This window comes from Glycine soja, chromosome 12 (assembly GCF_004193775.1).
Source record: "Glycine soja cultivar W05 chromosome 12, ASM419377v2, whole genome shotgun sequence".
In the NCBI taxonomy this organism is placed as follows: Eukaryota; Viridiplantae; Streptophyta; class Magnoliopsida; order Fabales; family Fabaceae; genus Glycine; species Glycine soja.
In genome coordinates, this window is record NC_041013.1 from 7,785,556 (window position 1) to 7,812,056 (window position 26,501).

Here is a 26,501-nt window from a genome sequence, read left to right on the forward strand (position 1 = left end):
TTATCTTAGTGAGAGTGATTCTCCTAAGTTCTTGAGTGATTCAAGAACACCTTGACTATATCAAAGGACTTTCACAACCTTTATGTGTTGCCCTCGCCGGAAATAGTAATTTTTTCCTTCCTTCCATCTTCAACCTTGTTCTTTCAAACCACAATTCCAGAAAATTCACTTCTAATCCAGAATTACCTCGTGATCATAACTCCCGTTTTACACGCTCAAATTAAGTGATTCTTGAGCCTAAATTGAATTTCAAAACGAGATCTTTCACCTCGTTTTGGAATCACCTCATTTGGAGCCCTGTAGCTTGAGTTATTGTCATTTCTATATTCCTGTCAGTCACTACTTAACCTACGTTTTATCATCTCATTCTTTCATTTTATGTCAAGAACCACCTTATTAAAGCCCACGAAATTAGTCACCGCCTAACCCTTAAATCTTGTCAATTTTCCATCCTTTCCTTAATCAATTTTCACATTTTCCATCAAGATTTAATCTTAGACGATCCTAAGTCAACCTTTGTGCAATGAAGATTCATATCAAGATAGCACCTAAAGTTGAGGTGTTTTAATTCCAAACTAACTATTGTACCTTTCAAGTCCCACACCACGGGTTTAAGGGCCTAAATCTGGAGATAGTGCCTTAAATGAGATCATGAAAGTTTGGTGGTGAGTATGAATTTCAATGCTGCAGAATATGAGTCTTGCTAACGTGTCATGTGCAACCATTAGTAAATTAAAAAATATATATTTATAGTGAAAATCATAGAAAAACATAAAAAAAAATCAGACAATATAATTTTACTTATACCAATAAAAATAAATTTTTTTAATTTCTTATACCAATAAAAATAATTTTTTTTAATTTCTTAACCAATGTCCTAAGACACACTTGTTAATATTTGTCATAATATATATATTATCCTCATATGTGGCCATGTTGGGTTGCCCCCGATCCACCAAGTTCGATCCTCAACCGATTAAATAGTGGGGTCCAACACAAGGTTAGATAGCTTTAACACTTCACAGACTTGCACTAAAAAGAGAACATGTGCATGTGACATTCTCGTGTTTTGCTTTGCACCTTTACTTTTCACCACCCAAATTCGCTAATGTTTTCAATTCTTCATCTATGGGCAACTTGTGAAATAAACAAGTTACAATAAATTTGCGTAACTCTTTGGCGAAATGTCATCAAATGCTATTCATTCATGCTGTAGTAGAAAATAATTAAGCAAGCAAGCTCTTTGACTAGACAATTTCATTTGGTACTTGGTAGTACATTTGTAATTTATGCTATTGACAAACATTTTTAATACAATAATTGGCCTGTACAACATGGATAACACGTATAACATGAATAGCACATGTAGCATTATTGATAAATATTATTAACGTACCTTGTAGCCAAGATTCGTTACTTTAGATTTTGGAATTTGTATATAGACACAAACATAAAAAGAATAAAAATAATGTTTCTTTATCTACATCTCCATACCTGTATTCTCTAAAAGTCCAAAGACAAAGACTTGGAAACAAATAAATTATACCCTTTTGCTGCCAACACAGAAATAGCCAATATAAAGTGAATTTTATTGGTAAGACAAAGTAACAAGTTCCACAAATTGCACTGGAGTTACCTCCAGATCATCTTGCATCAGCAGAGGTAAAAGAGTCTGCAAAACCAGTAGGCCTAGCTGGTATGCTTCCTTCACTGTGTGCACTTGTATAGCTTGATTCTTTGCCTTCTGATTCCTTCCAATCTTTCAGCAACTGAGGAAGTGGTTGACTGAAGTCAATGCCAGAGCCATAATCAAATTCTTCATCAACAGGTCGCCATTTCTCCACTAATGCGGATAGCACACTGACTGCATGACTCATATCAGGCCTGTGACTTGCATCCCTGGAAGTGCAGTGTCCAGCGAGTTCAGCCACAATAGAAATGCTCTCAAAAGCCTCTTCACTTGCTTCAAGAGCTGGGTCAATGGCTGCCATAAGTGTTTCTTTGCTGGATTTAATTTGCCAAAACCATTCAGCTAGGTATCGACTTTCCTCCGACCGGCTCTCGTCAAGAGCCATTAGTCCAGTCAGAAGTTCCATCAAGACCACACCGTAGCTGAAAACGTCAACTTTAGTGGTGATTTTCCCCATCACTGCAACTCACAAAAGCTTATATTAGTGTGTGAAGCTAGATGCATCAAACTTACACCTGAGAGGTTCAACAAGTGTAGAGATTCAATTCAATCACATTTACATTTATGCAAGGATTTGAAGATCATATTGCTTACAAATTCTGTAGTATTCAACTCACATCTGAACATATAAATATAGTTAGACATCATTTTCTTGTTAACTGCTTAAAATAATGTGTGCAAACACTACTTGCAGAATAGATAAATACAAAACAGTATATTTTAAGTAATTAGTTGCCTTGGGTCTTGAAAAAACAGTCTTATGCTTTTAGCAACTGAAGGAACAGAGCATGCCTGACAACATAGAAAAGACCAAACAACATGTTACTATAGTTCTATTAAATTAATCTTCATATTCCTAAAAAAATGCACACACAAAATGAAAACTTGACCTCTTATTGAACACTTTATACTTGGACGTATTTTATTTTAAGGACATCCTAACTGAAATAAACTAACAACTACCGAGAGAACATCGTGGTCATTGCCACTAAAACATGGTATAATGGTCCATTTCAACAGTTGTTTCAAGGTTAGAAGGAATGTACAGAATATGCTTACCTGCATATTCAGGGGCAAGATAACCAAATGTTCCTGCAAGCTTTGTTGCCACAGACTTCTGGCCATCCGGGGCAAGTTTCACCAGGCCAAAATCAGAAACTTTTGCGTGAAAATCATCCCCCAGTAGAATATTAGAAGACTTGAGGTCGCGATGGATGAAGGTTTGGCGTGCAAGACCATGAAGGTATTCCATCGCTCTAGCAACATCAAGGGCTATTGTAAGCCTCTGAGACAGCGACAATGGCTCCAATTTCAAGTTTTTCCAATGAAAAAGATGCCTGCTTAGAGCACCCATAGGCATATATTCATAAACCAAAATTCTTTCATTTCCTTCAATGGAATAGCCTAGTAGGGATACCAAATGCCGGTGCCGGACCTTGGAAAGAACAGCTATTTCAGCTTGAAACTCCTCCAGTGCTCTACTGCTAACAGCTCCACATTCCATTCTCTTCACTGCTATTTTTTTACCATTTTCTAGCTCACCCTTGTAAACAGTTCCAAACCCACCATGGCCTAGCTCATTTTCTGAAGCAAAGTTATTGGTGACCTTGCGTAGATCTTGAATGGAGATGGCAATGCTTCTATCCTCAATTACATGAGAGCTTTCAGTTTCACCACTAATGTTGGTCAGAGAACTTATCCCTGTCTTTGTTGATAAGCTTCCGGTGGTGCTATCCATAACTGCAAATTTAATCATCTTTTCTGGATAAGATGGATCTTTAGTGTGAACCACAACTTTGGAGGCTTTTTCCTTCTTCAAGCAACATATTAAGAGAGAAGTAACCAAAAGAGCTACAAATGCAAAGATTGCAGCTCCAGCTACTATAGCTACTGTTTTGAATCTTTTGAAGCCATTTCGGTGGGGTTTTAACCGGACAGAACTAGACTGATTCGAATTCGAGCTTGGACTCTGCCTTGGAGAAGGTTGCATATGGGAGTATGGTGGGGATGGTGACCGCGACGGGTCGTGGGGTGAAGGCTGTGCACTTGAAGGTGGCCTGCTTGTAAAAGGCGTGGGACTGGGACTACTTACAGGTTGATTACCAAGACGAGGGTTACCCTCAATAATAACCTTCACACCACTATGAAAGTTTGGCAGTGGTGGCTCAACATTGTTATCTCTTAAATCCAACAACCTCAAAGATTTCAATTCAGTAAATTTACTAGGAACTTTGCCGGTAATATTATTTTCAGCAAGCCTAATTTCAAGGAGTGAATCTAACTTAGCTAGTGAGGAACTCAGTGTACCATTCAGCTGTTGTCTTGGCAAATTGATTATAGATACCTTTGAATTCTGATCGCAGCTCAATCCGAACCACGATTCTCCACACGGATCATTACCTGACCATTTAGAAGCAAGACCTGAAGGGTAATTCAGATTATTGAGAAAATCCAGCAGTGCAGTAACTTGAGGGGCACATTCAAGCCCAGGCTTGGACTGACAAAATAAATTAGAATCATAAGATACTTTGTCAGCCTTAAACTTTGGTATTGGACCCATGAACCCGTTATTATTTAACACCAGTATCTGAAGGTCCATATTTGCCAAGGAATCTGGAATCAAACCAACAAGTTGATTGCTATTGAGGTTGAGCTCCTGCAAGGAAGTTAGATTTCCAATGTTCTGTGGAATTGTCCCACTGAACTGGTTTCCGTGAAGCCAAACCTGTCTGAGGAAAGTCATGGAAGCGACGACATCAATAGGACCTGTCATCCCTCCTCCTTCTTGATCATTTAACCACAAAACCTGGATTGAAGACCGATTAAAACTAGCTGGAATTGCACCAGTCAATCTGTTGCCTGAAAGCCTCAGATTTGTGAGAGAGGGTAATGTGCCTAGGAAATCAGGCAATGTTCCAACCAAATTACAATTCACCAGAGAAAGATTGATCAACTGCACTGAATTTTCCAAGTCCTTGGGAAAATACCACCCTGTGGTAGCATTCAAAGGGTTTACCTCCAAAGACAAAACCTTGATGCTGTTGAGTCCATTGAAGAAATCAGATGGGATTGAATCAAACTCATTGTAATCCAAGAAAGCATATTGCAATTTGGACAATCCACTGAAAGTAGGCAATCTTCCACTAAGGTTATTGCGTTGAAGACCCAAATTCTGAAGCTCGGAGAGCTGGTTAAAGTTTGGAGGCAATGATCCTTCAAGACCTAGATTCTTGGTCTGAATCTGAGTGACTCTCCCTCCAGAACAGTACACATAAGACCATGAAGGAGGGCCACAAGGGTCATTTCCATTGTCTGGCCATTTGAGAAGCTCTGGATTCTTCAACCCTTTTCTGAAATCATTCAGAATTCTGAGATCATTCGGGTTAGTGACACCATAACAACCCATTGTGATCATCAGGGTTAAAAACACAAAGATGCTAACTTTCATCATACCCATCATGGTTACCTTAACCCCACAGAGAAAACAACAATCAAGGTAGAAACTTTCCCAGAAAACTCACAACCCCATTAGTGTCAAAGATCGGCATCTGAGTCCTAGGAACAGAATGAGACAGCAACAACAGACCCAGATGGAAAAGAACAGAACATGTGAGTATAAATGTGCGGTACCGAGAAAGAAGAAAAAAACAAGGAATTTTAATTGAGAAAGATGTTGTTGAATGATGAAAGGGATAAGGGAATGATAATGGGCAAATTTTGTTGTAACTAAGGAGGGGAATGTGAGATTTAAGAGTGTATTAAACTCTTTTTAATCAAAGAAGAAAGGAAGCTAAGGCATAATAAAAGCAAGTTTCTCTCTCACTCTTATTCAGCTCGATAGTCCACTATTCAGCTTGATAGTCCACCCGTCTCTGTTCAGAACTTCCACCCCTTTCATTTTCTGCCTCCTTTTATCTACCTTGTGTTCCATTTATTGATGTGATTTGTATAATAATAATAATAATAATTTACACAATTTTTTGAACAAGAGTGATATATTGTAATTAAGGAAGTGTTGACCGGATAAATATATATGCACTAAGTTTACCGGATGCAAGAAAAATTAAATTTTTTTTTACTATTTATAAGATTAATTGTGATGTTAATATAGTTTCACAAATGCTAAAAAAATTTAATATTTTAAATAGCATCTCAGCCGATGGAGAGAAAAAAATGTGTAAAATGATTTTCTGAACAACACATGTCACAACTATGCCACATAACCCGTTCCATGGGTATTATTAAATTTTAAAAAAATGTATATTTAGCAGTGACATTCTAAACAATTTCTCGTCGGAGGAGAAAAAAACTATTGAATACAATATGGAATTTAATTTTTTTGGATAAATACATGAGTTTATTCTTTGAAAGTAACACTTGTTTAGTTTTAATCCTTCAGACCCTCACCCTATGTTTAGATAAAAAAAAATGGGAAATAAATTTTTTAGTTAAAAATAATGGACAAATCTTAAAAATAAAATTTCCCCCCTAATTTTCTTTCTCATTTGTCAAATTTTCCCTTTCATTCCCGGATTTCCCTTCACATATCATCCAAATAAAAGAGTGTTGATGTCTATGATTTAATCTTTGAACTTGTTAACTTATTTACAATTTCGTCTTTTTATCGATGGTCCATAATAAAGTTAAGCAAATTTTTGGTTTTCCTTTAATCATGGTCGGAGTGTGGTGCTTCAATGTAGCATATTAATTGATTTTTCTTTTAAATTGAACACGATGGTTAATTTATTTTTTTCCCGTTATAAACTTATAAATAAGAAAAATTTACCATGATAATGGAATGGGACGAAGATAAGTATATGTTTTCTTCTTCTTACTCCCCAAAACTCATTCTCATCTTCATTTTTTATGGATGTAGTTTTTTTTTTCATCCATGTTGTTATGGATCAGGTATATTTATTACCGACCTATTATTAAAAAAAATATACTTTTTTGGTAAAAAAAAAAAGAAAATCCAAATATGTATTATTTATTCAAGAAACTATAATAAATGTAAAAGTCTTCACTTTTAAGAAATAATAGAAATAAAGTAAGTGTAAAAGCTTAAGGATAATTAAGTAACATATATGATATACAAGAAAGGTAATTTAGTCATTATACATGTTGGATATGGGATTGGTATGTACTTATCTAGTTTTACTTGTACATAATTGAAAAATTAGGTATTACTCGTATTAGTCATTAATCAAATAAGGTATTTCCTATAAAAATCAAAGGGGGTCTAGGACGGTATCTACATGTACAAGTTTGTTTGTCATGTACAAGGAAAACATGTTGAACGTGTAAGATTAGTTTAGTGGTAAAGGCGAATAGGTTATCGGTTTGAATCTTTCCGATGACAAAAATTAACAATTAACATTTTTCAATAAAAAGAAAAAAGAAAAAAAGAATGTGTTAGAAGTAGAGATGATAAAATAGATTGATTGGTGTGACCTGATCTAGTAGATCAGGCATGAAAAATAGGCTTGATTGGGCTGACCCATATTATATATGGATTTTTTTTTTGCCCAGCTAGACCAATTGGCTAATTTTATTTATTTTTAGTCTAAATTTATGTAATTTAAAAATAAAAGTAAAATTTTGAAAAATATCAAGCAAAAAAAGATTTGATCAAATTCAAATGTATATTTTTTTAGTCCAATTTTACTCGAGAAATTCATCAACGAACCCAAATTAATCGGATTCTATTTGGGCCAACATTTTTTAGTCTAACAACTCATTTTGCATCTCTAATTGGAAGCAATGAATAGTTAAAAAGTCTGTAGAAGTCGAAGCAAGGGCAAAGACTAAGAAAACATAATTGAAAGATCTTAACAAAATGAGGAAAAGATAGAGAAAATATAAAGGTTTTTTATTAAAAAAATATAAGAACTTAAAATACATTAAATCTGACTAAAAAAATAACAATAGAAACTAATTATATTGACAGAAAATTAACAAGGTAATGCCATAAGAAAAAAGTTGGCATGAGAGAGACTAAAAAAACGCGTTAAAACGTTTGATTTTTTTTATATAGAATTTAATTAAAGATGTTTCTAGTTTAAAGAAATAAGAAAACTAGGAAGTAGGAATGAATGTGTTATGCGGGGTCCAATTCCGCCCTGGGGGCCAGGGACGGTGCGGATTCATGATGCTTAGGTTTTCGATCCAACACGTCATTATTAGTATTCATGGTTTTCCGAGAAACCCCAATCATCAACTCGACGCCCCTGAAGTTGTTGTTAGTATTTGATAATGTTATATACACTCCTCAATTATTTTATTTCAAAATTATTAGTATAAGGAAAATATATAATATCTAAATAAATATATCGTTAATAATTTTTCATATAAATAAAATATAAAAAATACGGAATTAAAAATTAGAATGAATGTACATAATATCATTATAAAAAAATTTAGAATTAAATATAATTTTGATTCTTCTATTTTTAAAAATATGAAATTTTAATTAGAAAATATTTAGTTTTCTTATTTTTTAAATTCTACAATATGCAAGCATCTTTTTCTTTTAAAACATATATTAAATAATTTTTTTCTCATTTGGCCACCCATTTAAATATAAGAAATGTTTTAATGGATGAAATTTTAAATATGAATGAATATAATATCTATCAATTTCAAATATCAAAGATGTTTTAATGGATGGAATTTCAAAACTGTATTTAGTTTGAAAATTCATATTTAACTCATTTAAATATTTTATTAAGCCTGATTAACAATATGCCATATTTAAATAAATATAAATTCATAATATTAATAATAATAATTATTATTATTATTATTTAATTTTAATATAATGTTTTGAAATTGTATAATTGTTTTTTTAAGGCTTGGTGTTACAACTTTAAGTCCGTATACATCATTAGAATCATCGTATTTGAGGTATTACCAACTTAAATATTTAGTTAATTGTCACAATTTTATTCTTGTAAAAGGCGTCTCGTGGGCTGAGAGAAGATGATGTTAATAAAAAAAAACTGAGGACATTGACTATGAAGTAAATTGAGATTTTGTGGCTACTAGAATAAGCCCTTAGTCGAGGCTAAAGGACAAAAGTAATTGAAACCCTCCTTCTGAGACCAATGTTCTCACCTCAAGTCCATAGACATAGTTAGGATCCCCATATTTGAAGTATTGTCTGTTTAGGTGTTCGATCGACCATCACGATTTTATCCTTATAAAAGATGTCTCAGTGAGTTGAATGGAGAGAGTGTTTATAAACAATCTATAACCTCGTTTCTTAAATAATAGAAAATTTTGTGGCTACTAATACATTTAGAATTTATGATTTAGGCTTAAATTTTAAAACACATTATTATCAATAGATTATAAGCTTTTAAACAACCTTACAGACAAATCAACCCTAAAAAATTATTCGTATCAAGCAAATAACTATACTTGACCCTTAAATTTACAAGATAAATGAAATGAAGTTCAAATATTAAAAGCTTAACTCTGTCCAACTCTATTTCTTCTCCCTAAGAATAAAGACTTACACATGCATATGCTTACAGAAAGCGATTGCACAAGGATACAAAGATAAAAAAAATTAAAGAAAAGTTTTGGCGCAAAAACAATAAATGAGGACTGCATGAGGCCCCCACATATTTACACAAATCTTTATTGTAACTTTTGTTGGTTGGAAAAATCATACGTAGAGTTTCCAAATCCAAATTATAAAGCGCGTAGTGAAAGTTTACTTCAACGTATTACTGCTTAATTACTTCAACTTTACTTTGGCATTCAAAGTAACTTTAGGTATGTATTTAATTAATTACTTAAAGGGGTCTCATCTAGCATTTGCATGCAGGCATAACCGGTATCGTAGTTTGATTAATCCTATTAATTCCTAATAAAGTGATAATTAATTAATGTCATGATGAGTATATATAGTACAATATTACAATCCAAGCCGTGACAATTAAATCAAATTATAATTGGATTTTGGAAATTCTCTATTTTGTTGCTAAAATAGACGAAGTGTATCCAAATGGTATGAGTGACCGCTTTAGCACTAATCGATGCAGTATGCTCCTTGCCAAACGAGACATACATATACTTATGTATTTAATGTGAGGGTGGTATCACATGTCACTGGACAAGGGTTGCTTTGTTTGCATATTGACACACACTACCAAAGGCTATTAAACTTCCTTTTGGTCCTGGTTTTTGTCCAACCAAATTTGATCATGAGCCATAGATGATGATAACATTACTATATATATATATATAAGGTCGATTTGGCCTACTAAAATAAATATAAGATGTAGACGGAGAAACATATATAAATGGAAAAACCAAAAAACTATGGGGTTGATTAAAATTAAAGTGACTGTGTTATCTTCAGTTCACTCAATTGGCACTACTACTCCAAGCCAAAAAGTGCTTGGGGTTGTCACAAATGCTACCCCAAGAAGAAAAGGCAAGTCCCCCTTCAGCTCCTTTTTTTGTTAGTCTTGTTGGAGTTATGATTGGATCTTTGATCTTTTGACCAATATTTTTGTGAAATGACTAGCATAAAAGTGATGATAAACCTTCCCTTCCTTCCCTAACCCCCATAGAACCCAAAGAGAGAAGAAAAATAGGGCTAATTGGAGGATAAGGGGACAAAAACAGAAGTAGCAACGTCAACCTCACGGATTCTGATTCCTCCTCAACTGCCAATTCTCTATACTTAGTTGCCACTTTGGAATCACACACAAAGGAAAAAGACTAGGCACTGCAGAATAATCGACCATATACGTTATCTTAGATACACAATTTCAGTTTGTAAGTTGAGACATTTATTTAATTATTGAGTTTATAAGTAAAATTAATGTCAGTTTGTAACTAAAATTAATTTACGTAAATACATATTTATATTATAGATTTTTTAATTTGTTACCACCTTTATACTTTGCTAGGTATTTTTTTTCTCAACTATGTTTTTTATTATAATCTTAAATCTCGTTTAAAGAATTCAAATTCAGTTTTATTGTTTTATAAGCTAACATGGTTTAAATAAAAAATAATACTAAAAATTTTATAATAACTTACCTATTCTGTTCATTCAATCAATAGAGCTCAACCTCTACACATTTTTACTTGGATTAACATAACAATATTAATGTTTGTACATTATAGTTACAGTTAATGGTTTAAAACTAATTTAACTAAAATTAAAGAAAAATGAGGTTAACTTATTTATTAATCAAAAGTGAAAGCCATTTTCATGTACCAGTGTCGGCAAGGCATTTTTAGTAACATATCTCTACATTTTTCTTTGTGGAGCCATGTGAAGTGACCGTTCGCAAGGTAGGTGGAGGATCATATGTTTAAGTGCTGTGTTGATTTTAAAATGCCTCTGCTTTATTTACCAACTTTATGAAAGCAAGCATGCCTTGTGAAAGCATAATACTAATACTCACGCGGTGTGGACAGTGGAAGCATGCAAAAGTTACTCATGTATGTCTTTCATGGTAACTGACAATCAAATCGATTTATACCAATTTCTCTACAAATCAGAAAACTCTTACATTTATGTTTGAAGTTGTAGAAGTTACTTTAGTTTTTTAAGATCTTCAATTACTTTTTGACTTTATAGAAAAATATTTATTTTATTTGTATCATAGTTTTGTACTAAGAAAAATTAAGTGATCGAATGACTTTTTAAATGAAAAATTAATGGTGAGTTTTTTTTTTTAAAATTTCAAAAACTAAAATGTCTGACTCAAATAATCTTGAATCTAACATTGATTTTAATTTTATTATATTATTTAATTTATTTGATTGAAAGATTAAATAACCTAGTTGAATTTACCTTAAATAAACATCCACTCGTATTAATTAAAAATATATAGGATAATGTCATATTTCAAAAAGATTTTTTTTTCCATATAAATTACTCAAACCTCACGCACACATTCATTAATTTCTTTTTCTATTTTTTTCTCCTTTTCTTCCTTTTTTTCTCTTATTTTCACCCAATCCACCTCATTTTGTGAAAGTGAGAAAAAATATAGGAAGAAAAAGAGAAAAAAAAATAGAAAGAGAAATTAATGAATGTGCACGTGAGGTTTGAGTAATTTATATGAAAAAAAATCATTTTGTGAAAGTGAGAAAAATATAGGAAGAAAAGAAAAAAAAATTCACATATTGTTTAACACAAATCTTAATTTATTTCGCTTATTACCAAAAGTTAAACTCCAATCCTAATTGGAGAATATCACAAACACCCCGGTAAAACTTTTTGTAAGTTTTGTTAAATGCCTCCATGATATTTCTTTCTTTCTTTCTTTCTTTGCTATTACAAAGAAGAAAGCAAAAGATTGCATGCACTTCACAATTGCTATCTCTGTTAAGAAAAATATATGATACATTAATTCTATGTCTACATTTTCAAATAATGTCCACCATAGTTCAGGACATTCGATAAGGCTTGTTTAATCAGTTTTTATTTGCTTTAGCCTTTATGGTATGGTTGGAAAGAGAGAGCAATGGAATCGAGGTTCGTAATATCGTTATGCTGCAACTATAATGCTCAAAATCATGTGCATATATGGTGTGAATGTGATGGTATGGTTTTCTGTTGACAAGACACTGGAATGGTTAATTAGATATAGAATGACTTTGTTTTCTCTCTCTACAATTATAAGTAAGATATTTTAAAATAGTTCTTTAGTGTCTTTTATGATAGTTTTTAATAGTCATAAAATTTATCATCATAAAATATAGACTATAATAAACTGTCATAGAATATGTTAAATGTTTATAATAAAAGTTTTTTTATGTGTAATTTTATAATTTTTTTAAAAATTGTCATAGAAAATAAAAATTTTATGACGATTTTTAAAAAACTGTTATAAGATGAATTTTTTGAAAATATCACAATTTTCATTTTTTTTAATATTTATTTTGTTTTAATTTGTAAATATTTTAAGCATAAAATGAAAATCAAGGGTTTCGGATAGAAAAAAAAATTGACAAGAAAACCAAATTGGTTAAATTTTTAAGAAACTTAGCTGGCTCAGAAAAAAAACCTTGGAGCACAAAAGTCAAACACAAACCGAATTAGAGGAATCATAAATGTAATTAAGCCAAAAAAATCTACTTACAAAAGTGATACAAATTGATTTTATTTTTTCTAGACATTTAGGCAACCATAGACATGCTAGGATTCATATTGTTTTGACAAAATACTATAATTACCTAGTTGTCCCAACTAAGACAGGATAACCTTGTCTAAACATAACTTCAACTTCTCGACGAACTAGCTCCCATTTCCCACGACCTAAAATAAAAGTAATTGTATTGAATCTAAAGATACTTAAGAAGCAACAATAATGAATATTAAATTTTCTACAACAAAAGCTTGAATAGGCAAATCTTATCGAATATTAGGAAGATTTGTGGGCACTTTAATGACTGGCATCTGGAACATTCTTAAGAACTCTTTCTTCTGCAATGATATATGTGGTCATCAAGAACTCATAATAGCACAAAATATAATAGTAATTCCAACTCAAATAAAATGTCAAAACTATATAAATCTTTACTTCTGTTTTGGCAGTCCCAGTCATTGCTGACAACTTTGGGTAAAGCTTGAATAGTGACTAGTATGTGATATGTGCCACAACAATAGAATCTGCCTGTTCAGATTTAAAACATTGAAATTAAGAACCAATTAACTGTGATTGAACTATTGTCAAGATACAAAATAACAAAACCAAAGAGACCTCATATTTACCTGAATCTTCAAACCTTCCTTTGCCTCCACAGTCTGGTGAATCCCCTCAGACCATCTCCTTTTCTCTTCAACTCTTCCTGCCAGCTGAGAAATTTTCAAAATTATGTTCATCATATCATCAGATTCTTAAGTAAAGTATCAACAAACAAAACAAAAATGAAAAAGTATATGTTTAACTATTGAATAAAAATGAAAGTCATACGCTGCTGAAAATACAGGAAATAATATTGTTAAAGATAAGGACTAGGAATATTTAATAGTAACATGGCATGCATGCATGCATCTAGACATGTCACATTAACAAACACTCTAACATGTCATATCAAGAATTAGTAGTGATAAAATTGAAGTTCTAAAACCAAATTTAATCATATTAATTTACAAGAACTAAAAACATATTTTATCCTAAAATTTATAATATCTGATACTATGTCAACGATATTACTTACTTCTTTATTGTGTGATGCCAAGGTTGTTAATTATTAAGTGTATTATTTACTTTAATCTCTACTCTAATTTTCTAATTTGCCCAAATTAAATCTAAAGATATTTCTATCACATAAATAGATTCTTATATCGACCCTTGTAGGCTTTAAACCACAAACCCCAAATTGCAGGTACCATTCTCAGCATCAAAATAGCCTCCTTAAAAATTTTTAAAAACTTGTTTGATTGCAGTTGAGGGAAAATCTTCTCTCTACATTGAAATTAAAAAAGTGTCACTTTCCTGTTTTTTATGATGATTGTTTGTTCTTTTCGATTTTTAACTGTTGAATGCTAACCATTTGGTAACATCAAATCAGATGTCATGTATTGCTTATTGATCATTGCTAATTGCTAACCATCCAAAACTGGAGTCATGAACACGTGCATTGTTATATATACATTTCTAACCATTTTGTCAATGTCTCTAAACATGTGTGTTGATGATATTGAGTCATGAAACTGTTGATTGTTAACCATCCGAAAATGCGTTGCATATAAGTTAGTAGGCCAGGAGAATTTACATTTTCAATCATTAAGAAAACAAAAGATAATCACAAAAACATCTTTTAGCTGTTTTTGGTTTTTAAAATCTTATTTTGAAAACAGTTTAAAACTTAATAGATTTTGGAGAGATAATGATTTATAAATAGTCTAAATTTGTTTTAGAAAACTGAAGCGATTCAAACAAGCCATAAAATCCTTTTGATTTTTTGTTAATTAGATACTTACTATCTTTTGTACTAATTCAATAACTCAAACTCAAAAAAGATAAACGTGTATCTAGGAACCAACTTTGCCACCAATAAAAGATCTTGACTCATATATATCCACCTGAATGATAGTATACATTAGATATAACATCCTAATGCACTCAACCCCTAAATTACAAAACAAACTAACTAACCATCAAGGAATCACTTCCCTTAGCTTCAAAAGTAACTTTACTATATACTACCACAACATCCAATTTCAAACTATTTTGATATCAGTAAGTAGCTCATTAATACAAAGAGAGAAAGAAGGAAGCTAAACCTTGTGGCCTTGATCCAAGAGTTCCCCTGCTATTGACATGCCTGCAAGTCTAGCTCCAATAATTGCCACTTTTAACTTTGGTCCTCAATAATGTACAGGTTTTGGTGGAAACAACCTCTTTGGTGCTGCCGTGTGAACCAATTATTAACATAGCAGCAAGGTTACTAGGATTAAAAAAGATCAAGACAACTTTTTTTTCTAATTTCTTACAAAAAGGAAGTTCTAAAGTTGATCGATATATTACAAGGACTATATATGTAGTCAATATCAGAATTACAATCTTGGCACTGTGTTAGCAATTAGCAATATGTACTTTAAAAAAAAAAATCGTCTCTCCAAATTTGCATTGGTAAAACCTACAAGACACATCTTTAAAAGAAGAGCATAGTAGTCACAAAGAACAACTAACTAAACCAAATTAAGTTACAAGATTACATCATCCCAAAAAATATCATCATTATAAGAGAGCTTTTAGAACATTATCGAAGGGCAGTAAAAGGAGCAGATAAAAAATTACACATCAAAATTGGATAAATTGGCCAAAAGCTTTGTAACATTTCATTCAAATTGATGATTTAATTACACAAAAATCCAACACTTTATCCTGTAATATCAAATCTGCATTCTACATTTCTTCTTGTTCTACTCGTCCAAGCCTAAATTAGGGTTTATCCTTGATTAATAAGATATTTAAGGACTAAAATCACAGCATAAAAAAAGCTTTACTCTTTTAGAAACTAAAGTAATTAAGGTTTATCCTTGATTAATTTTATACAGACTTATCCTAATACAAGAAGCTTTGTCAAGAAAGAGCTCCCCCACAATATCCCAATTAATCAAGGATAAATCCGGATTTGTCTTGCGGAGGGCCTTGAAAAGACCTATGCTCAAAATAGCTTCCTTTGTTTCACTGTCAACGAAAGGTGCCTAAATAGCTTCAAATTCAACATCCTTTTGAGGCACTTTATTATTTTTGGTAATTTTCAATGGCCATACAGCAAATGTTAGGTTAAGACCATTGCATGTAGACATACAATTATGTTAAATATGTGGCATGATGTCTCCTTCCTCGGCAATTATAAGTGTGTCGTTCAATTAAAATACCATGAAACACTGCCTAATATTCTCTATCTATATTACCAATTTATTCTCAAGAATAGCCTTCCTTCCCTTTGGTTTAAACTAAGCACACACGGATACATATATATTACAACGTAAGAAAATACTATTAAAATTAATGTCTCATGTGAGAGATATATAATTTATATAATGACTAATAAATAAATAATTAATAATTAAAGATTAAATTTAATTAAGTTATATAAGAGAAATTTCTAAAAACGTGGGAGTAGTAGTTATAAAAGGAATTAATACCCTCCAATGTGAAATAAGGTCCTCTTTCAAACACAAACTTAAAGAGACAAAATAAATAGTCAAGAAAACAAAATCTTTTATTTTCTTTTTCAAAGAATCAAAATGTCTGATGAGAAACCTTATTATGGAGATAGGTATATACAATTTATCCATTATTTATAAGAATCATATTTTGTTAATATAGAAAACCTTAAAATTTTACAAATACATCTTTGTTGGTAATAATAATGAAGCAAATACGGAGTCTATTAATCACTTATTTTTCCTATTCATAATTAATTAGACTTCTAATATTTTAAATTTGTGATGTTTCACTGAAGCACTTTACTTAATCATTTCTTAAAGGAGACTATATGGCAGAGGTTTGATTTTTGCTAATACATAATTTGGAAAAGTTATGCTAGATTACGGCTTCCATTGAGGAAGATACTTCTCTGATTGTAATTGATGACAATAAATATTTTTGTTTGAATGATTGAAAGGAGTGCACACCATTTTTATTTATTTTTATATAATATGCTACAACAATTTCTGTTAATATTGAAGTTTGGACTACCTTGTCTTTCTCACATATTCATCTTCATATCTACAGTTATAGCTTGCTACATAAAACGTGATAGAGACCTTGTGATAATCCTTTTCCGAAGCAAGAGAGTCCAAAGGACCATTATTAGACATGATTAATTATTGAAACATATGTTATATCTTTCGATTATTCAGATCGATGGACAAATCTTGTCTACTTTGCCACGGGAGAAATGGTGGCCGCTAGCTAGGTTCGTTTTCTTCTGAGTATAATATTATATATTTAAGAAAATATGTTATTTATTTAAACATTTTAAAAGTTGTTTTACCGACATTTTATAAAATTTTAACTTTTTAATTATTTTAAGGCATTCCTTTCCATTGGCTTATATATATATATATATATATATATATATATATATATATTACAAATATAATTATTAACTATATTATTAATTTTATTTATAAAAAAATGTTACTATATCGTGCCTCAAAAGTTTTTTGAACATGTAAGAAAATACAGTAAAGATATATCTTACTTAGATATTGCAACATCAATTTTTTAAATTATAATTTTTTAGTAAAGTCTACGTTATTTTATTAGATGAAAAATAAATCGTCTAACGAAATAAATAAAAATAGTAAAATTTGAGTGTTAAAAATTAATTAAAGCAATAATAACCAATATAAGGCTTACCTATGTTTAAAAACCTAAAAATGATTAATAATATAATGTCATTTAAAAAAATAGACAAGTCAAATAAATTATAAGACAAAAACATATTAGTCTTGTTGAAACCTAAAATCATATTTCACTTCATACACATACATAACTATGTTTTTTTAGGATAAATAATCATTTTTGTCACTAAATATGTAATTCGCTGATAAATGCATTCCTGAAAAATGAAAATACAAAATTTAGTCCATTAAAGTATAAAATGTGCGAAAAATATATACGGTCGTTAACTTTCGTTCATCATCGTTAATAAAATAGCTTACGTAGCACAGAGGAACACATTTATCACTAAAATGATTGACAACGTGACCATTTATAATTGTTAGTATAGGAACATATTTGTCATATATTTTTTTTTTACTTTTTGTCTTCCACTTTGCTGACAAATACATCGCTGAAAGATGAAAATATAAAATTTAATCATCAAAAGTGTAAAAAGTGCGACAAATATATCCGGACATTAATAGTAGATTGTGACTAATTATTATAATTTTAAAAAATTTATAATGATTGCGACAAAATATTATCAATGGAAGTGAATTTTTATTGCTTTAGCGAATTCTTCTTACTTTTCTTCAACTACAACAAAAGAATTAATCCTTTGGTTGTTAACTCTTGAATAAATGCTATCAACACAAAAAAAATTTATTGTAAAACGATAAGAAAATCATTATTTTTGTTTAAACAAACACTATTTATTTAATTGTTTTTTATAAAAAAAATTCATAATAAAATATGAATGTCTATTAGCATATGCAATGACATCAAATTACAAATTTTTTTATTGACTGATCATTTAAAAAATCATAACCTTAAAAAAAATCATTCTAAGGAGGTGAATATTTTTTACGAATTAAAAGTGTCATTGCAATTGTAATTTTTTCTAAAAATTATTCATGGATCTAATTTAACTATAATATTTTACAATAAGCTTTTTTTTACTTAAACATTTCATCAAGCATGGGAGTATAAAAAAGTTATTTATGAGTTTATAAAACTAATATTCTTTTTTCTTTTAGACTCAATTTAATTTATGAGTTTGTTAAAAAAAAATTTCACAATTAATATAAATTTTTTCAAATTATAATAATTAGTCATAATCTACTATTAACGTCCGGATATATTTGTAACACTTTTACACTTTTGAGGGTTAAATTTTGTATTTTTATCTTTTAAGGGCGCATTTGTCAGCAAAGTGGGAAGACGAAAAGTCAAAAAAATTATTATATGACAAATATGTCTCTATGCTGACAATTTGATATGGCCATGTTGGTAATCATTTTAGTGACAGATTCGTCCATCTATGTCATGTAGACTATTTTATTATCGTTGACGGACATAAGTTAATGACTGGATATATTTATCTCACTTTTTACACTTTCGGAGACTAAATTTTGTATTATGGAGAGTAAGATAGGTTTATTTAGAAAAACAGCAAGTAGAAAAACAAAATTTAACTACAACTTCTAATTAACATTTCTTTAAACAAGTGCTATTACAAGTTCAGTAAAGATTGGCCCAAAGTTTTTGTTTTTTGAGTGCAATGCCTCAAAATTCGATGGGCTACAGCAACTTGCAATGCCAACGGATGGAGCACTTTGGGAACGACAAATGTTATTCATACCTCCCTTTCATTTTTTTATTAGCTAAAATGTCCTTTTATTGATACTTTCCCTAATTATCCAAATTTCTGTCCATGTATTACTAATGGCGAAGTCAAGGATGAACTCTCATAGTCAAAGAAAAAAGCACAAAGATTGGCACAGACACATAGGGTTTTGGGTTCAGAGCGAGACAGACACAATGAAGATGAGAAAGATGAAGGCGGAGTGTTGAGCGACGATAGGAGCTCCCGCTTTCTCATTTTGTTGTGCTACCTTTTCCAAAATTTCCCCACTCTTGTTTCTATTAAAACCTTATGTTTTGCTTATAACTTTTTGCTACTTCATACCAACACAATTGAAATTTCTCTAACAAATAGATAATACTAATAATAGTCATAATCATTTGTAAATGAAACAAGGGAACTTGATAATAACCATATATACTTTATTATTGTATTGTGTGGGGTTGTTCAAATACAAAGAAAGTGGGTCTGTTGATTGCATAGTATAATCACAAGAGCAGTAGATGTGTGAGACGCGTTTTTGGGACTCATTGATTGCATAAGGAGTTAACCCCAATTTCAAATGCAATAGTTTTTAGTTTGTACTTTCTTGTGGTTGGTCCTTGGTAGAATGTTTGTGGGACGCGTTTACTTGTGTTTATACTTGACTCTGAAATTTTGATAGAGTCTATTTTTTTTTTTTTTTGAAAATTTTGATACAATTAAAACTTCATAACATATAGGATAAAATTGAGCCAACCTGACTTTATTGACATAATATGCTAATCTTAAGATTATACTTAGTTGAATTGTAAAATTTTAAGAAATACAAAAATACAACTAAGGTATTTTACAATATATGTTTTGATATAAATAAAATATCATGTTAAACAGAATATTATTCATTAAGTCAAGAAGTTATATTATTAATACATATTTGTATGATTTTTTTAAGAGAATATATAACAATGTATTGAGTTTAAATAAACTAAAATATAACTTGTACTCATTCTCAAAAAGCACCAAATCTAATTTTTAAACTCAAATCTGTCAAAAGTCCCTGCAAACCGAGCCAACATAATAAGAGGGGACATATAGAGGCCGTTAGTTTAAGCTTATTTTTTTTAAAAAAATACTTATTTTAATAAAAAAATAATTTTTTTAGTTTTTTATGTGTTTATCTAAATTTTTTTCATTTAAAATAAATATATTTTTTATATTTTTAAGAAATAAATCCTATGGTTCTTAAAAACTTATTTTTTAAATTACTTTTTTTAAGTTTATGCAAATTGGCCATAATAATCACACATAATCCTTGGCGTGGCTTGCTCTTTTAAAGGTTTACTGTTCTTTTTTGGTATTCTGAGTTGCATGGATACTCTGGATATTTGTTGGATTTTATCCTAGATTCTGTCCCTGAACAAGCATGTTGTGTAGTTTGTACTTTCATGTCTCTTGTGTGTTTTTTTTATCAACACTTCATGCCTCTCTTATTAGGTTTGTAGCATTGTTTGCGAGTTGGGTCATTGAATTCTTTTCTCTTCTTGTCGTGGATTTTTTTGACTTTGGGCCTCTTTGCATCTTAGTGATAAAGTTCAGAGTGCTGCTAGATGCACCCAGCATTATTGCTGGTGCACCCAACACTAACCACAAAAGACAGAAATACCCCTTACGGATCAAGTTGATCCGTAAGTCTTTTACGGATCAAGTTGATCCGTAAGTTGATTTTTAAGACTTACGGATCAATTTGATCTATAAGGGAAGAAATTAGCAGAGACAATTTTGCTATTTTCAAAAAATGCTGGGTTCACCAAGATGCTGGATGCACTTAGCAACACTCTAAAATTCAGTTCCACTTTAAGCCCAACAAGTGAAGCCGGCAAGAAAACTAGGCTTGGCAAGAAAACTAGGCTTGGTGTGGCTAACTCTAAAACAGACCTTTACTTTAGTTTCAGTATATTAATTTTCGTATTAAAAAAGAATACTAGAGTTTATCGACCAAAAAATGAAAAAAGATAAATGAGTTTTAAAAGTTTTGAACGACTAGAAATAACCATTTATATTTTAAGGTAAATTTTTTTAAACAATAATGCACATTAAAATATAACTTATATGTAACAGTGGAGTTTGGTGACTGCCGTTTTTTCATAATAAAATATGTTAAAAAAATTAAAATTAGTATCTTATTATTTTTTATAAGTAGTATCTTATCTATTTGTATATAAAAATATCATTATATTATAACTAAATAATTCAGTAATTATTTATTTATAAAAAAATGTAATGCAAATACTATACGTGAATTTTCTTCCTTACCAGTTTTTCTTGTTACTTTTTCCTCCCAAGCCTTTCTATCCTATGCATGGTAATGCTTGTATCGATGTTGGGGTTATTGTTGGAAAATAAAATAAAAAATGAAGGAAAATAAATACGAAAAAGATGCAGTCTTGAATTAAATAATAAAATAACAGTAACAAAATAAATTTGATTGACAACACATGAATAATGCATTATGACATACAATAAGCATAAGAAAAAAAAAATAAATTAGGGGAAGAAAGATTTATCCTGGGTTGAAGTGCGTAAACGCTATCCTTAGAGAGAAAACGCCCACTGCACTGGTAGGAAAATTTGATTGCGCTCCTCTCCCAAGATACGACAACCCGTTGGTTCCGATCGTGTGCAGCGAAAGGATCCCCGAACCTTATGAACATCAATGCTCTTGCTCTCATAAAAATAAGGAGGAGAAAGAGACAATCTTTTGTTTTTTGTTTTGGGAGAAAGAAACCAGACGTTCTCTGTATTCTTTTTAGAAAAGAGGAAATATATATATATATATATATATAGACATTTTGCAACAACAAAATATGACCGTTGGAAAACCAATCTACAGTTGTCACAACAAACATAACAAACTAATTGACTCGTTAAAACAAAATCTTAAGAAAATCTAAAATAAATATTTTATTTTATAAAATAGAATTAATATATATTTATAAATTTTAAATTTAAACACAAATATTTACCAACATTCCCCCACATAATTTGAAATTTTAAAATATATTTTCTGAAAGATAATTTGTATAAAAACATAAGAGAAAAAGCATGTGATATTGTATTTCGGTATAAGGAACCTTCCGGGTTTGAGCCTTATACCTAGTGTTTATGAACTTCCATCCGAGAAAAATGTAGTGACTTGATTGTCTTGAACTACATATTCTTTAACCGGACTTTAGTACACAACCCCTACAATATTGGTGTTCAAGTAGGTTCTAATCAGTGGTAGCGCGTTACACGGCCTTGCGCTTGTATCTTGTTTCGTGAGTGTCACTTAGAGATTAGCCCATATCTCACAGTAGCGGCCCCACCACCACACTCACTAGGTGAATCCTCAAAGATTGTTGTAACTAAATAATGGGCTTTAATCTCATTTCCCTCAACGACCTAAATACTTGTTGACGTGTCAACCTTTTTGTAAGCAGATCCGCAATATTATTTTTTGACCTGACAAAGTCAAGAGAAATGACATCATGAGAAATCAAATTTCTTATAGACTTATGTCTCACTCTTAAGTGTCTTCTTTTTTCATTAAAATTTTGCTAGTAACTTTAGATATAGCAACTTGACTATCACAATGCATTGGAATTGGAGATATAGGCTTATTCAACAATGACAAATTGCATAATACATTTTTAAGAAATTCAGCCTCACTAATAGCAATATTTAAAGCAATAATTTTTGCTTTCATGTGAAATAATAATTTGTCTAGTAGATTTTCATGATACTGCACAATTAGCTAAAGCAAAGACATAACCGCTTGTCATTTTTATTTCATCAAAATCAGAACTTCAATTTTGTATCACTAAATCCCTCAATTACTTTCCAATCTACCAACTGCATGTGCAATATCAGACAGGCCTAGAGAAGTTTGTCAAATGCAACAAAGAACCGATACTTTGAGAATATTTATGTGAAGAAATTCTTTTACTCAAATTTTTCTTTAACTTCATGGATGAGTCATAAGGAGTAAAAGCATGTTTCGCATCAAAATAATTAAACTTCTTCAATAGCTTTTCAACATAATAAGATTGGGTAAAAAATCATACCATCATTTTTCTCTATAAGCTTAATACCCAAAATCACATCTACACAACCAAGGTCTTTCATATCAAAATTTCTAGGCAATAAAAACTTCACATCATTTATGAAATTCATTTACTACCAACTATCAATATGTCATCTAGATATATAAAATGACGCATCCATTATCATCAAATTGTTTCACATACACACATTTATCACTAACATTAATTTGAAAATCATACAAAAGAATAACTTAATCAAACTTTTGTGTCAATGCTTTGGAGCTTGTTTCAAACCATACAAAGATTTAATAATTTATTTTTCAAGAAAAAATATTTTCAAAGAAAGTCACATTTCTAGACTCCGTAATAGTAACATTAGAAATTTCAGATACTTCTAAATTAATAACTAAGCATCTATAAGTAGTATTATGTAAAAAATATCCAACAAAATATAATTCATATTTTTTTTCAATTTTCCTTTTCTTATTAATAGGGATATTAACCTTTACTAAACACCCCCACACTTTAAGATATTTCAGATTTGGTTCTCTTTTTCTCCATAGCTCATAAAGATTTTTTTTTGTTTATAAGGTACTCTTTTAAGAATACTACATGCAAAATATAAAGTTTTACCAAAGTGTTTATTTTATTATTTTGTGTGTTATATTTTCACAGGCTTATCTTTTATCAATGAGTTATAAATAAAGAGACAATCAGTTAACATGTAACAAAAAAATACTTGCAGTAGTAATAATAACGTTAAACAATAAAAATTAAAAACCAAACAACAAATGTCCTGATTTTTAAAGACTTGTGTTCACAGGATCATTTGACCAAGTAAAAGATAGTTTTCTAATCATATTGGAATGAAATTAGAAGTATGCTTTTAGTTTTTCACATAAACTAATTCTAAAAGCATTTTCTCTTCAAAACCATCATTAATAAAGAAAATATATTTTAAATTTCAAATTATAAGAAAATATTTTTCAACAATCTCTCACTAATGTAAAATTTAAGGAAATGAAATAATATAATAAAATATTTTTAATAGAACATCATGCATTGTGTTTTCATCCATTAATTTCTCATGCTTACTAGAAAGGAACTTAATCATATCCATTATAGATATTTTGATGAAACATCATGCTACTGCAGAAAAGATTATGCAAGAAGAAAGTATAAAACAATTTTCTCTCTAAGACACTTTTCTCTCTAAGACTGTTGGAAAATAAAACAAAAAATGAAGGAAAATAAATACGAAGAAGATGCAGGCTTGAATTAAATAACAAAATAACAGTAGCAAAATAAATTTAATTGACAACACATGAATAATGCATTATGACATACAATAAGCACAAGGAAAAAAAATAAATTAGGGGAAGAAAGATTTATCCTGGGTTGAAGCGCGTAAACGCTATCCTTAAAGAGAAAACGCCCCACTGCACTGGTAGGAAAATTTGATTGCGCTCCTCTCCCAAGATACGACAACCTGTTGATTCCGATCGTGTGCAGCGAAAGAATCCCTGAACCTTATGAACACCAATGCTCTTGCTCTCGTAAAAATAAGGAGAAGAAAGAGACAATCTTTTGTTTTTTGTTTGGGAGAAAGAAACCAGACGTTCTCTCTGTTCTTTTTAGTAAAGAGGAAATATATATATATATATAGACATTTTGCAACAATAAAATATGACCGTTGAAAAACCAATCTACAGTTATCACAACAAACATAATAAATTAATTGACTCCTTAAAACAAAATCTTAAGAAAATCTAAAATAAATATTTTATTTTATAAAATAAAATTAATATATATTTATAAATTTTAAATTTAAACACAAATATTTACCAATAGTTATTTGGTCTGCGCACTTAACAAATTCGTGTTAGGAAATATTTGTACTGTTTTTTTTTTTTTGAAATTTGTACTGTTCTTTTTGCGTCCCACGTCATGACATCACCACTCCGTTAATTTAATTTCAATTTGGGGTTTAATCATTAATCATGCTTCTTCTTCTTTTTTTTTTTTTTTTGGAGTAGAAGTTTTGTTGAGTTGGATGGCAGAGTTTATTAAGATTAGAATAGATTTTAAGACTCAGACAATAATTTCAAAATTACTTACAAATTATCCATTAAAAAAATCCTTACATTAGGAGCAAAAATTAAACTCACCTATTTCCATTAATCATGTTATAGTGTTGACTACGTTTACATTACATTTGTTGATTATTATATCTTTAGATAGAATTCACACACAAAACCAAAAAAAAATTGTGAATTATAAGATACTTTTGAAAATTAATAGTGAAAATGCTTAATTTAGATAAAAGATTTATTTTCAAATAATAAAACTTATAAAAGGCTTATTTTTTTAATAAATAAAGAATTTTTTTAATTTAAAAAGATTCTTAACGAGTTGAAGAATCTATTTTTAAAAATATTTACTTTTAATTCCACCAATTAATAATTATTATATTTTATAAGATAAAAATTATTAACAATAATAATCATTATTATTACTTTTAACTTCTCAAATTTGTTAAGAATTAAAAAAATTAGTTATAAGAAAATCATAAAGAAAATAAATGTTTGAATCTTAAGAATATTAATTATAAATAAAATTAAATTGTATACTTTATTATTTAAAAATAGTAACATCATATTAAAATCTTCGGAATGTGGTGTGAGAAACTCTATTATTATAAATAGTTGATAAATGGAGTATTAAAACTTATTCTGAAGGAAAACAAAACTTAAAGAGATAATAATATTGCATTGTAGAAATTGAAATTTCCTAAAATTTTCAAATGCGTCATTAAAACAAAGGGTAGAGTGTTAATACTTTGTATTATAGGATTTATGTATATATCAAATATTTTTTATATTTCATCTTATGAAATAATAAATATTAAATTTATATAGTGAAAATAACATTGGACCGGACAAAATAAAAAAATTATATTTACTTACCTTTATATATGCTCTAATTAATGTTGAAACTCAATTTTTTTTATCAAATTATCTTTATTCATGATAAATTTAACTGGATAATCTAATTTAGTACATTTCTTTTAATAAAGAAGTAGTATAACAAAATAATATCAGCCTATTGGCCAAAGAGATATATAAATTTGATATGATATATTTTTTATTGATCAAAGTAAAAATATGAAAAATATCCAATTCAAATATATTTTATAAGATTATGATATGTAAAAGATA

The 26,501-nt window shown here is 29.9% G+C and overlaps 1 protein-coding gene and 1 long non-coding RNA gene across 2 annotated transcripts; both read right to left on the reverse strand.

The window, feature by feature from the left end:
• Positions 1-1,348: 1,348 nt before the first annotated feature.
• On the reverse strand, positions 1,349-5,576 carry LOC114379997 (receptor protein kinase TMK1-like). Its single transcript, XM_028338863.1, has 2 exons — positions 2,750-5,576; positions 1,349-2,149 (listed from the first exon to the last, which is right to left on the reverse strand). Exons 1-2 carry the CDS (start codon positions 5,148-5,150, stop codon positions 1,644-1,646), a joined length of 2,907 nt encoding a protein of 968 aa, XP_028194664.1. The 5' UTR covers positions 5,151-5,576; the 3' UTR covers positions 1,349-1,643.
• A 7,233-nt stretch (positions 5,577-12,809) lies between these two features.
• Positions 12,810-13,596, reverse strand: LOC114378417. The gene is made up of 3 exons (XR_003659328.1): positions 13,437-13,596; positions 13,246-13,338; positions 12,810-13,148 (listed from the first exon to the last, which is right to left on the reverse strand). It is a non-coding gene; the product is annotated as an uncharacterized LOC114378417 (long non-coding RNA).
• Positions 13,597-26,501: the final 12,905 nt, after the last annotated feature.